Genomic DNA, 13,555 nt, shown 5'->3' with positions numbered 1-13,555 from the left:
CCAGCCTAGGCAACATAGTGAGATCTTGTCTCCACTTTAAAATTAAAAAAAAAAAAAAAAATTAGCTGGGTGTGGTGGCGCACGCCTGTAGTCCCAGCTACTCGGGAGGCTGAGGTGGGAGGATCACTTGAGCCTAGGAGGCTGAGGCTGTAGTGAGCCATGATTGTGTCACTGCACTTCAGCCTGGGCAACAGAGCAAGACACCATCTTAAAAAAAAAAAAAAAAGCAAAAGCAATTCTGTGGTTTTTAGTATATTCCTAAGGTTGTGCAACCATCATCACTTTCTAATCCAAACACTTTCATCACTCCAAAAAGAAATCCTATACCTATTAGCAGCCACTCCCCACTCCGCCTTCCCCCAGCCCCTGGCAACCACACATTTCTTTCCTATATCCATGGATTTGCCAGTTCTGGACAGTTCATACAAATGGAATCATGCAATATGTGAGCCTTTGTGTTTGGCTTCTTTCACTGAGTGTAATGTTTTCCGGGCCATCCATACTGTAGCATGCATCAGGACTTCATTCCTTTAAAAAAAGTATTTCTGGCCAGGCGCGGTGGCTCACGCCTGTAATTCCAGCACTTTGGGAGGCTGAGGCGGGCGGATCACAAGGTCAGGAGATCGAGACCATCCTGGCTAACACAGTGAAACCCCGTCTCTACTGAAAATACAAAAAAATTAGCTGAGCGTGGTGGTGGGTGCCTGTAGTCCCAGCTACTCTGGAGGCTGAGGCAGGAGAATGGCGTGAACCCGGGAGGCGGAGCTTGCAGTGAACCGAGATCATGCCACTGCACTCCAGCCTGGGCGACAAAGTGAGACTCCGTCTCAAAAAATTAAAAATATAAATAAATAAATAAATAAAATAAATGAAGTATTTCTTATTTTTTATATTTTTGAGACAGGGTCTCGCTCTGTCACCCAGGCTGGAGTGCAGAGGTGTGATCTCGGCTCACTGCAACCTCCGCCTCTGGGGCTCAAGCAACTATCCTGCTTCAGCCTCCTGAGTAGCTGGGGCCACAGGCCTGCACCACCACGACCGGCTAATTTTTGTATTTTTAGTAGAAACGGGGTTTCACCATGTTGGCCAGGATGATCTTGACCTCCCAAAGTCTTGGGATTACAGGTGTGTAATCCTGTAATTACGCCTCAGCCTCGGCCTCCCAAAGTCTTGGGATTACAGGGGTGAGCCACTGTGCCCGGCTCTAGGGTTTCGCCCTGTTGGCCAGGCTGTTCTTGAACTCCTGGCCTCAAGTGATCTGTCCGCCTCGGCTTACCAAAGTGCTGGGATTACAGGCGTGAGCCACCGTGCCTAGCCTAAAATTGTTTAATTTTTAAATTTGTTTTGTAGGGATGGGGTCTTACTACGTTGCACAGCCTGGTCTCAAACTCTTGGCCTCAAACAGTCCTCCTGCCTCAGCCTCCCAAAGTGCTGGGATTATAGGTGTGAGCCACCGCACCCAGCCTTCAGGCCTTTTTATGGCTAAATAATATGGTCCTGTTTCCTAGAGAAGAAATTGAGTTTGGGGGTAGAGGAGAGACAGGGAGACTCCCTGAGAAAGCCATGGAATGAAAGCATGACAGAGGCTGTTTTCCCCTTAGAGCGCTGCCCCCCAAATGCCCGCTACGAATCCTGTGCTTGTCCTGCTTCGTGCAAGAGCCCCAGGCCTAGCTGTGGGCCCCTCTGTCGGGGGGGCTGTGTCTGCAACCCTGGCTTTTTGTTTAGTGACAACCACTGCATCCAGGCCTCTTCCTGCAATTGCTTCTACAACAACGACTACTATGAGGTAAGCCCCCCGGGATGCTGGGGTCCCATGAGGGAGATTGATGGCAGAACACCTGGGTTCCAGCTCCATCTGCTCCCCATGTGAAGGGAACGGGGATCACTGGATAGTCCCAAGGGGTCAGCTCAGAAGCAATGGTTACATGATGGCGAAGTTATTCATTCAATCTTTTCTTTTTTTTTGAGACAGGGTCTTGCTTTGTCGCTCAGGCTGGAGAGCAGTGGCATCATAGCGGCTCACTGCAGCCTCCACTTCCTGGGCTCCAGTGATCCTCCCACCTCAGCCTCCCGAGTAGCTGGGACTGCAGGCACATGCCACCATGCCCAGCTAATTTTTGTATTTTTGGTAGAGACAGGGTTTCACCACGTTGCCCAGGCTGGTCTTGAAATCCTGAGTTCAAGCAATCCTCCTGCCTCAGCCTCCCAAAGTGCTGGGATTATAGGCATAAGTCACCATGTCCGGCTGGGCACATTTCTTTTTTTATTTTATTTTATTTTTTTTGAGGCAGAGTCTAGCTCTGTCACCCAGGCTGGAGTGCAGTGGCACGATCTTAGCTCACTACAACCTCCACCTCCCGGGTTCAAGCAATTCTCTGCCTCAGCCCCGCAAGTAGCTGGGATAACAGGCTCACGCCACCATGCCTGGCTAATTTTTGTATTTTTAGTAGAGATAGGGTTTCACCATATATTCTTTACGTCTTTAAATCTTTTATCCATATTTATAAAGTGTACACAGTAAGATTTTCTACCTCATATAAGATTATCGTAAAGATGAAATTAAGTCCTAACACATACAATTACTTAATAAGTGTTAATTATTATCATTAGCAATTTATGATAAATATATGCAACCTATTAATTAAAAGTGCATTAAAGGGCCTGGCGTGGTGACTCACAGCTGTAATCCCAACACTTTAGGAGGCCGAAGTGGAGGGATTGCTTGAGCCCAGGAGTTTGACGCTGCAGTGAGCTATGATTGTGCCACTGCACTCCAGCCTGGGCGACAGAGTGACACCCTGTCTCAAAAAAAAAAAAAAAAGAAAAGTGCATTAAGCTATTCATTAATGTCCAGAGCCTCTTCCCAGCTCCAGGTGTTCTTCCCATTGACATCAGAGCTTCTGCTTGTCCCTTTTGGGACTATTATTTCTTTCCCCTGCCCCCTTTAACCAGTCTCCTGGGTCTCTCTGAGTTGCTGCTGAGATTAGCTTCAGCCACAGCCTGGGCAGAAAGATCTGTCACAACCATTGGCACCTAGAAGCTCTTCCCTCTGCCCTAGGAGGCATGTATTCACTTTCGTTTTTTTTTTTTGACAAACTATTCACTCACAGTCCTCTATTGATGCAAAAACCATTCTAGCCGTGTTTGTTTGTCTGTTTGTTTTTGAGACAGAGTTTCGCTCTTGTTGCCCACACTGGAGTGCAGTGGTGCCATCTCCGCTCACTGCAACCTCCGCCTCCCAGGTTCAAGCGATTCTCCTGCCTCAGACTCTGGAGTAGCTGGGATTACAGGCATGCGCCACCACGCCCAGCTAATTTTGTATTTTTGGTAGAGATGGGGTTTCTTCATGTTAGTAAGGCTGGTCTTGAACTCCCGACCTCAGGCGATCTGCCCGCCTCAGCCTTCCAAAGTGTTGGGATTACAGGCGTGAGCCACCGCGCCTGGCTGTATTCACTTCTAACAGATTCATTTATGCATTCAACAAATGTTTATTTAGTACTTTCTTCAAAGGTGTGTTTTTTTGTTTGTTTTTTGGGTTTTTTTTTTTGGTAGAGATGGGGTCTGGCTCTGTTGCCCAGGCTGGTCTATGAACTCCTGGGCTCGACCCATCCTCCCACCTCAGCCTCCCAAAGTGTTGGGATTACAGTGGTGAACCACCGCACCCAGCCTACTTAGTACTTTCTACTCTGCTGGCACTGGGGTCGCCACGAATAGGTTGTGGTCCTTGCCCTCATAATGCCCTCAGATTCAGAGAGACACATGGGGTCTTGGTTTACTCCTTCATTCAGCAAGTATTTACTGAATGAGAGCACTCATGGGAGGGCTAAGATGTTGGGTAAAGACAGATATTGGCTGGGTGCAGTGGCTCATGCCTGTAGTCCTAGCACTTTGGGAGGCCAAGGCGGGCGGATCACCTGAGGTCAGGAGTTCGAGACCAGCCTGGCCAACATGGAGAAACCAAGTCTCTACTAAAAATACAAAAATTAGCGAGGCGTGGTGGTGCACACCTATAATTCCAGCTACTCGGGAGGCTGAGGCATGAGAATCTCTTGAACCCGGGAGGTGGAGGTTGCAGTGAGCCAAGATCACGCCACTTCACTCCAGCTTGGGTGACAGAGTGAGACTCCGTCTCAAAAAAAACAAAAAACAAAAAAAACAGACAGACATAAGGCTGGGTGCAGTGGCTCACGCCTGTAACACCAGCATTTTGGGAGGCCAAGGCAGGAGGGTCATTTGAACTCAGGAATTCAACACCAGCCTAGGCAACACAGCAAGACTCCATCTCTCCAAAATGTTAAAAAAAAAAAAAAAAAAAAAAAAAAAAGTCAGGCATGGTGGCATGTGCCTGTAGTCCCAGATACTTGGGAGGTTGAGGCAGGAGGATGGTTTGAGCCCAGGGGGTCAAGGCTGCAGTGAGCCATGATTGCGCCACTGCACTCCAGCCTGGGCAACAGAGTGAGAGACCCTGTCTCTTAAAAAACAAAAACAAAAACAAGTGGGAGGAAAGAAGAGCATTCTGGGGGGAGAGAAAAGCACGTTCAAATGTGCCGTCGTGGTGGGAATATCAAGTAGGTGGTGGGGAGAGGAATCACATGAGGAAGGTCAGGTCTGCATGGGAGAGCAGCCTCTCTCCCGGGCATGGCGGAGGGAAAGGAAGAACAGCCGGGCACGGAGGCTCACGCCTGTAATCCCAGCACTTTGGGAGGCTGAGGCGGGTGGATCACCTGAGGTCAGGAGTTCGAGGCCAGCCTGGTCAACATAGTGAAACCTCGTCTCCACTGAAAATACAAAAATTAGCTGGGCATGGTGGCGGGTGCCTGTAATCCCAGCTACTCAGGAGGCTGAGGCACGAGAATCACTTGAACATGGGAGGCAGAGATTGCAGTGAGCTGAGATCATGCCATTGCTCTCCAGCTGGGGCGATAGAGTGAGACTCCATCAAAAAAAAAAAAAAAGAAAGAAAAGAAGGAAGGAAGGGAAGGAAGGAAGGAAGGAAGGAAGGAAGGAAGGAAAAGAAAGGAAGGAAGGAAGGAAGGGAGGGAGGGAAGGGTTGGGCACAGTGGCTCATGCCTGTAATCCAGGCACTTTGGGAAGCCAAGGCAGGCAGATCTCCTGAGGTCAGGAGTTTGAGACCAGCCTGGCCAACATGGAAAAACCCCATCTGTACTAAAAATACAAAAAATTCGCTGGGCGTGGTAGTGGGCACCTGTAATCCCAGCTACTCGGGAGGCTGAAGCAGGAGAATTGCTTGAGCCCGGGAGGTGGAGGTTGCAGTGAGCCGAGATTGCACCACTGCACTCCAGCTTGGGCAACAGAGCGAGACTCCATCTCAAATAAATAAATAAATAAATAAATAAATAAATAAATAAATGAAAAAGAAAGGCAAAGGGAGAAGTACTCTAGGAGCTATATGACTGTGTGACCTCACATCCCTTTCTCCCAGCCTGGGGCAGAGTGGTTCAGCCCCAACTGCACAGAACATTGCCGCTGCTGGCCAGGCAGTCGGGTCGAGTGCCAGATCTCTCAGTGTGGGACACACACCGTGTGCCAGCTTAAGAATGGCCAGTACGGATGCCACCCCTACGGTGAGAGCCCCTCCCCATGCTGTCCCCGCCTGCCAGCCAGTTGGAGTAGACGTGACGCCAGGATCCCAATCCCTCGCTTGAGCAGAGGATCGGGGGCCTGCCACCGGGCAGCGGGTGGGCCGGCATGTGCGGTCCAGCCTGGAGGAGCCACAGAAGCAGCTTCGCCTGTTCTCCTTCCCCCTCCCAGCAGGCACTGCCACCTGCTTGGTCTACGGAGACCCTCATTATGTCACCTTTGACGGGAGGCACTTTGGCTTCATGGGCAAGTGCACTTACCTCTTGGCCCAGCCCTGTGGCAACTCAACAGGTAGGCCCTGGAGATGCCGCTGCGGCCTGGGGGGAGGGTCTGTGGGCAGCGCTGCTAGGCATGGGGCATGGTGGGTGGCAGGAAGGGGCAGGGCACAGATGGGGGAAGAGGCAAGATAGGAGCAAGTTCTTCTGTAAGGTGAGGGTTGAAGGCCAGGCACAGTGATTCACACTGGTAACCTCAGAACTTTGGGAGGCTGAGGCAGGAGGATCACTTGAATCCAGGAGTTTGAGATCAGCCTAGGCAACACAGCAGGATTCTCATCTCCATGAAAAAAAAAATTAAAAATCAGGCCAGGCTCAGTGGCTCACGCCTGTAATCCCAACACTTTGGGAAGCCGAGGTGGGTGGTTCACCTGAGGTCAGGAGTTTGAGACCAGCCTGGTCAACATGGTGAAACCCCGTCTCTACTAAAAATATAAAAAATTAGCCAGGCTTGGTGGCAGGCATCTGTAATCCCAGCTACTTGGGAGGCTGAGGCAGGAGAATTGCTTGAACCTGGGAGGCGGAGGTTGCAGTGAGCTAAGATCGAGCCACTGCACTCCTGCACTCTAGCCTAAGCAGCAAGAGCAAAACTCTGTCTCAAAAAAAAAAAAAAAAAAAATTAAAAAATCAGCTGGGTATGGTGGGACACACCTATAGTCCCAGCTAGTTGGGAGGCTGAGGCAGGAGGATCGTTTGAGCCCAAGAGTTGGAGGCTGCAGTGAGCTATGATCACACCACTGCACTCCAGCCTGGGTAGCAAAGTGAGATCTTGTTTCAAAAAATAAATAAATACATACATAAATGAAGTTAAAAAAAAAAAAGCAAAGAAGGCAGTGGCAGTGGTTAGGGAACACAGACGCCCTGGAGGATGTTCCAGCCATTGAGTGGAGACAGACACGCTGCGGCTGCAGGCTCTTCTGGAAGGGGCAGTCGTGGTCTGCTCCTGTGTGGATCCGGCCTCCCCTACTGGACTTTGGGGCTGGTGTCTCGGTGGCGCTCATCTCTCCCTGCAGCGCCAGGCTCAGGGCACTGCTCGCGGCAGATGTTCAGAAATGAGCCACTGGGCTCTCTTCATTCCTCTCCCCACCCAGACCCATTCTTCAGGGTGACAGCCAAGAATGAGGAGCAGGGACAGGAAGGCGTGTCCTGCCTGAGCAAAGTCTACGTGACCCTGCCCGAGAGCACCGTCACCCTGCTTAAGGGCAGACACACTCTGGTGAGCCCCATTCCACCCCCACCATCCTTGCAGGGTCTGACTGTGTGTCCTGGCCGACCCTTCCAATCCCTGAACCTTTCCACGGATGGGGTTCAACAAGACAGTGACATGCAATCCCAGCTCCTTGGGAGGCTAAAGTGGGAGGATTGCTTGAGGCCAGGAGTTTGAAGCCAGCCTGGGCAAGATAGCAAGACCCTGTCTCTTAAAAAATAGAAAAAACCAGCCTGGTGTGGTGGCACTTGCCTGTTGTCCCCTCTACTCCAGAGGCTGAGGTGGGAGGATTGCTGGAGCCTGGGAGGTCGAGGCTGCAGTGAGCTGTGATTGCACCATTGCACTCCAGCCTAGGCAACATAGTAAGACACTGTCTCCTAAAAACAAAAACAAAAACAAAACAGTGGTGAGGAAGCTCCAGTCCACTCCTGGTGGATGAGATTGTTAGGCCGCTGTGGATGGTGTCCTGCCTCCCAGCTATGGAAATGAAAGTCTGCTGGGGTCCTCCTTGACCCCCAGATCTGTCTGTCTCTTGCCTCTGCCCTGCCTTCCAGGTTGGGGGTCAGCGAGTTACTCTCCCAGCCATACCCTCTAAAGGCGTCTTCCTGGGTGCAAGCGGGCTGTTTGTGGAGCTGCAGACGGAGTTCGGTTTGCGGGTGAGATAGGATGGTGACCAGCAGCTGTATGTTACTGTGTCCAGGTAAGGCAGTGTCCCAGCCAGGCAGCTGCCACTTCTTCCTGCTGCCTCTTCTTCCTGCTGCCTCTTCTTCCTGCTGCCCACCCTGCCCACTCCCCTTCCATCCCTGGCACCACTACTTGATCCTTTATGCATTCACGGATGGGAAGCACCCTGCTTAAGTGGCAGGGATCCCTTTGGACCAGGAGACAGGAGAAAATGGTTTCGGGGCATGTGATAGATAGCAGGATGGATGTACATGCTTTGGGAATGTGCTAGAAGGAGCACTAGTGAGTTCTGGAGGCTTTCCGAAGGGCAGTCACCTGGTCCCATTCTCGAAGGAAGAGTGGCTCCCCAGATGGACAAAACAAGGGAAAGCAAGATTCTTCTTCTTTTTTTTGAGACAGGATCTCTCGCTCTGTTCCCTAGGCTGGAGTGCAGTGGTGCTATCTCGGCTCACTGCAACCTCTGCCTCCCAGGTTCAAGCAATTCTCCTGCCTCAGCCTCCCAAGTAGCTGGGATTACAGGCGCACACCACCATGCCCAGCTAATTTTTGTTTTTAGTAGAGACGGGATTTCACCATGTTGGCCAGGCTTGTCTCGAACTCCTGACCTCAGGCGATCCTCCTGCCTCGGCCTCCCAAAGTCTTGGAATTACAGGGGAGCCACTGTGCCCAGCGAAAGAAAGACTTTATAAAAATACTTTATAGAGGCCAGGTGCAGGGGTTCCCGCCTGTAGCCCTGAACTTTGGGAGGCTGAGGCGGGAGAATCCCTTGGGGCCAGGAATTCCAGACCAGCCTGGGCAACATAGTGAGACCATATCTCCACAAAAAAATTTAAATATTAGCCAGGCGTAGTGGCCTGCACCTATAATCTCAGCATGCTGGGAGGCCAAAGCAAGAGGATCACTTGAGCCCAGGAGTTCCAGACCAGCCTGGACAACATAGTGAGATCCTGTCTCTTAAAAAAAAAATTAGCTTCTCGTGGTGGTACTTGCCTGTAGTCTCAGCTACTCAGGAGGCTGAGGTGGGAGAATCACTTGAACCCAGGAGTTGGAGGCTGCAGTGAGCCGAGATTGCACCACTGTGCTCCAGCCTGAGCCACAGAGGGTGACCCTATCTCTAAAATAAATAAAAAATAAATAAATAATTTGGCCAGGCACAGTGGCTGACACCTGTAATCCCAGCACTTTGGGAGGCCGAGGCAGGCAGATTAGGAGTTTGAGACCAGCCTGGCCAACATGGTAAAACCCCATCTCTACTAAAAATACAAAAAAATTAGCTGGGCGTGGTGGTGTGTGCCTGTAATCCCAGCTACTCGGAAGGCTGAGGCAGGAGAATCACTAGAACCCGGGAGGTGGAGGTTGCAGTGAGCTGAAGTTGCGCCACTGCCCTCTAGCCTGGGTGACAGAGAAAGACTCCATCTGAAAAAAAGGATAAATAAATAAATAAATAAATAAATAAATAAAGTGGGAGTGTTTTAGGGCCAGCAAGGGGTTTACTGTGGCTGGACAACGAACAGAGGGGAAGGAGGCTTTGGGGAGGGCCATGGGGTCCTCTTGTCCAGTCCGCACCTCTTCATCCTCCTCACGCCCTCTGTTTTGGGATCCCAGCTCCTTGCCTTCTCTGCCACTGCCCCTCGAGGACCGAGGCTTCTTCTCTCCATTAACGCCAGCTCCTCTCCTGTTCCCCTAGCACCTACTCTGGCAAACTCTGTGGTTTGTGTGGGAACTATGACGGCAACAGTGACAATGACCACCTGAAGTCGGACGGCAGCCCAGCAGGAGACAAGGAGGAGCTGGGGAACAGCTGGCAGACGGACCAAGACGAGGACCAGGAGTGAGCAAGGAGCCCTCCCACTGGGGCCCTGGGAAGGTTCCATCCCCTTCCTGGAACTCTCTTTTTTTTTTTTTTTTTTGAGATGGAGTCTCCTTCTGTCGCTCAGGCTGGAGTGCAGTGGTGCGATCTCAGCTCACTGCAACCTCCGCCTCCCAGGCTCAAGCAATTATCCTGCCTCAGTCTCCCGAGTAGCTGGGATTACAGGCGCCTGCCACCACACACAGCTAATTTTAGTATTTTTGTAGAGATGGGGTTTCACCATGTTGGCCAGGCTGGTCTCAAACTCCTGGCCTCAAGTGATCCACCTGCCTTGGCCTCTCAAAGTGCTGGGATTACAGGCGTGAGCCACCACACCACCACGTCCAGCCCTCCCCCCGCCCTTTTTTTTTTTTTTTTTTTTTTTTTGAGATGGGATCTCCCTCTGTCTTCCAAGCTGGAGTGCAATGGCACGATCGTGGCTTACTGCAGCCTCAAACTCCTGAGCTCAAGCAATCCTCCCTTCTCTGCCTCCCAAGTAGCTTGGACTACACCATGCCCAGCTAACTTTAACAAAATTTTTTGGTAGACATGGGGTTCTCACCAGATGGGGGGTTGACCAGGCTGCTGGCCCTCCCCAACTGTTTTTTTTTTTTTTTTGAGATGGAGTCTTGCTGTGTCACCCAGGCTAGAGTGTAGTTGTGCAATCTCAGCTCACTGAAACCTCTGCCTCCTGGGCTCAAGTGATTCTCACGCCTCAGTCTCCCAAGTAGCTGAGATTATAGGCACATGCCACCACACCTGTCTGATTTTTGTATTTTTAGTAGAGACGGGGTTTCATCATGTTGGCCAGGCTGGTTTCGAACTCCTGACCTCAGGTGATTCACCTGCCCTGGCCTCCCAAAATGCAAAATGCCGGGATTACAGGCATCACCACCACACCCAGCCTGTGCCCTCCCTTTAAAAAATGACTGGCATTGCCCCTTTCTCCTCTCTACCCTGGAGACTTCAAGTTGTTCTTTCAGTTGCTCAATATTCTTTTTTGTTTGTTTGTTTGTTTGTTTTTAGAGACAGGGCCTTGCTCTGTCACCTAGGCTGGAGTGCAGTGGTTCAATCACAGCTCACTGCAGGCTCCAACTCCTGGGCTCAACAGAGTCTCTCACCTCAGCCTCCTGAGTAGCTGGGGCGATGGACGTGCGCCACCAAACCCAGCTAATTTCATATTTATTTTTAAAGAGATGGGATCTCAGAGTGTTACCCAGGCTGGCCTGGAACTCCTGGGCTCAAGCGATTCTCCTTGCCTCGGCCTCCCACAGTGCCTGGCCAGGGCTCGGTGTTCAAACATCCTCTGGAAGGGGTTTCCCAGCTGACAGGCTGGTTTGCCGGTCCCAGCCTGCCAGCCTTGCTGCCTGCTGGGTTAGGGCTGAGCTGGAAGCGAGCCTTTGTCTTTAGGGAGTTTGGGGTGGGTCTCTTGCAGGTGTCAGAAGTACCAGGTGGTGAATTCCCCATCTTGTGATTCATCTCTGCAGAGCACCATGTCGGGGCCAGGGTTCTGTGGACGGCTGGTCGACACTCGTGGCCCATTTGAGTATGAAGGAGGGCAGGCAGGGTCGCACAGGGGCGATGCTTGGCACCTGGGCTCCTCCAAGGCTCTACCCCCTTCCACTGCATTCCCCCTGACTTGGTCACTCCCCTCAGGACATGCCTGCTGCACGTGAAGGCCACTTCCTTCTTCGACAGCTGCGTGCTTGATATGTGCGGATTCCAGGGGCTGCAGCACCTGCTGTGCACACACATGTCCACCATGACCACCACCTGCCAGGACGCAGGCCATGCCGTGAAGCCCTGGAGGGAACCCCACTTCTGCCATGAGTTGTGCCAAACTCAGAGGAGAGGCCGGGCACGGTGGCTCACACCTGTAATCCCAGCACTTTGGGAGTCTGAGGCAGGTGGATCATGAGATCAGGAGTTCGGGACCAGCCTGGCCAACACCCCGTCTCTACTAAACATACCAAAATTAGCCAGGCATGGTGGCATATGCCTGTAGTCCCAGCTACACTGGAGGCTGAGGCAGGAGAATCGCTTGAACCCGGGAGGCAGAGGTTGCAGTGGGCCGAGATTGCACCACTGCACTCCAGCCTGGGTGACAGAATGAGACTCCATCTCAAAGAATAATAAAAATAATAAATAAATAAATATACAAAAATTAGCTGTGTGTGGCAACGGGTGCCTGTAATCCCAGCTACTTGGGAGGCTGAGGCAGGAGAATCGCTTGAACCCGGGAGGTGGAGGTTGCAGTAAGCAGAGATTGCGCCACTGCACTACAGCCTGGGCAGTGAGAGCGAAACTCTGTCTTTAAAAAAAAAAAAAAAGTGTTTCTGTGCAGCCCAAGTCATCACACGCAGGCACACGGTACAGGCCCTAGGCAGGGGAGGCAACGAGGCTGCTTCCCAGCTCCTGGTGTGGCCCAGCTCTTTGGGGAAGCTGCTTTAGGGCAGGTCTATCCCCTGACTCAGACCTCACAGGTGGCCCCGGTCCCCTGCGGGCCAACAGCTCACCTGGGGCATGTCTACACAGCAGCGCTGCCAGTGGTGGGTCCATCTGCTCCCACCATAGGTCTATCTAAGGCTCTCAGGGCAGGCGCCTTAGTGCTGGCCCTGCAGCCCCAGGGAGCTAGCCAGGCTCCTTGGGGAAGCTTCTCACAGTCACTCTCTCTTCTCGAGATTGGCCAGAAGCCTGGAGCTGGGACCCTTCCGAACGTGTCCTTCCTGTTTCCCACCCGGCCCCGTGGCTTGTTCGTCTCCTTCTCACCCAAGCTTCTCCCTCCACCAGCAATGGCCTGCCCACCCAACAGCAAGTACTCCCTGTGTGCGAAGCCATGCCCTGACACCTGCCATTCAGGATTCTCCGGCATGTTCTGCTCAGACCGGTGCGTGGAGGCCTGTGAATGCAATCCGGGCTTCGTCCTCAGTGGCCTCGAGTGCGTACCTCGCTCCCAGTGTGGGTGCCTCCACTCTGCAGGCAGCTACTTCAAGGTGAGCGGCTGCGTGGACCTCTCAGCCCTGCAGCTAGAAAGGGCCTGCTCCCTGCTCTCACACCCCCTGCAAGCTCTTTCTTTTCTTTTCGTTTCTTGTTTTGTTTTGTTTTTGAGACGGAGTTTTGCTCTGTCGCCAGGCTGGAGTGCAGTGGCACGATCTCGGCTCACTGCAACTTCCACCTCCTGGGTTCAAGTGATTCTCCTGCCTCAGCCTCCCGAGTAGCTGGGACTACAGGCGTGCACCACCACGCCCAGCTAATTCTTGTATTTTTAGTAGAGACGGGGTAGGGGGCGGTTTCACCATGTTGGCCAGGATGGTCTTGATCTCTTGACCTTGTGATCTGCCCACCTGGGCCTCCCAAAGTGCTGGGATTACAGGCATGAGCCACCATGCCTGGCCCTTGTTTTTGTTTTTTTGTTGTTGTTTTTGGGTTTGTTTTTTTTTTTTTGAGACAGAGTCTTGATCTGTTGTCCGGGCTGGAGTGCAGTGGCACGGTCTCAGCTCACTGCAACCTCCGCCTCCCAGGTTCAAGCAATTCTCCCGCCTAAGCCTCCCAAGTAGCTGGGATTACAGGCGTGCACTACCACGCCAGGCTAATTTTTGTATTTTTAGTACAGATGGGGTTTCTCCATGTTGGCCAGGCTGGTCAGAAACTCCTGACCTCAAGTGATCCACCCGCCTTGGCCTCCCAAAGTGCTGGGATCACAGGCGTGAGCCGCCACACCTGGCCTCGGATAGATCAATTTTGGTTGAAATAATGAACAGACCCAGAAATGATGTAGTGACTGAAAAAACGAATGGATGCCAAGCTTTTGCAGTGAATCTCGGAGCTTCAGGAAGAGAGGATGTCTCCCCACTATTAAGCCAGTGATCTGAACAGCTCTGGTGAGCTCTGGTGTCAGATCTGGGAAAAAACAAAACAAAGCAAAAAAAACACTTTCTC

At 51.9% G+C, this 13,555-nt stretch overlaps 1 protein-coding gene across 1 annotated transcript in view; it reads left to right on the top strand.

The window, feature by feature from the left end:
* ZAN (zonadhesin) overlaps window positions 1-13,555 on the top strand; it is a 61,905-nt gene that overhangs the window by 16,888 nt on the left and 31,462 nt on the right. The window contains 9 exon segments of the mRNA XM_031013066.2: window positions 1,602-1,786; window positions 5,444-5,585; window positions 5,773-5,892; window positions 6,968-7,092; window positions 7,638-7,783; window positions 9,455-9,598; window positions 11,052-11,162; window positions 11,273-11,442; window positions 12,407-12,609. Coding sequence (XP_030868926.2) covers window positions 1,602-1,786; window positions 5,444-5,585; window positions 5,773-5,892; window positions 6,968-7,092; window positions 7,638-7,783; window positions 9,455-9,598; window positions 11,052-11,162; window positions 11,273-11,442; window positions 12,407-12,609 — 1,346 coding nt within the window.

The sequence above is a fragment of the Gorilla gorilla genome, chromosome 6 (assembly GCF_029281585.2).
Source record: "Gorilla gorilla gorilla isolate KB3781 chromosome 6, NHGRI_mGorGor1-v2.1_pri, whole genome shotgun sequence".
Classification (NCBI taxonomy): domain Eukaryota; kingdom Metazoa; phylum Chordata; class Mammalia; order Primates; family Hominidae; genus Gorilla; species Gorilla gorilla.
Note: the sequence above shows the minus strand (reverse complement) of the source record. Positions and strands in the feature narration are given on the sequence as shown.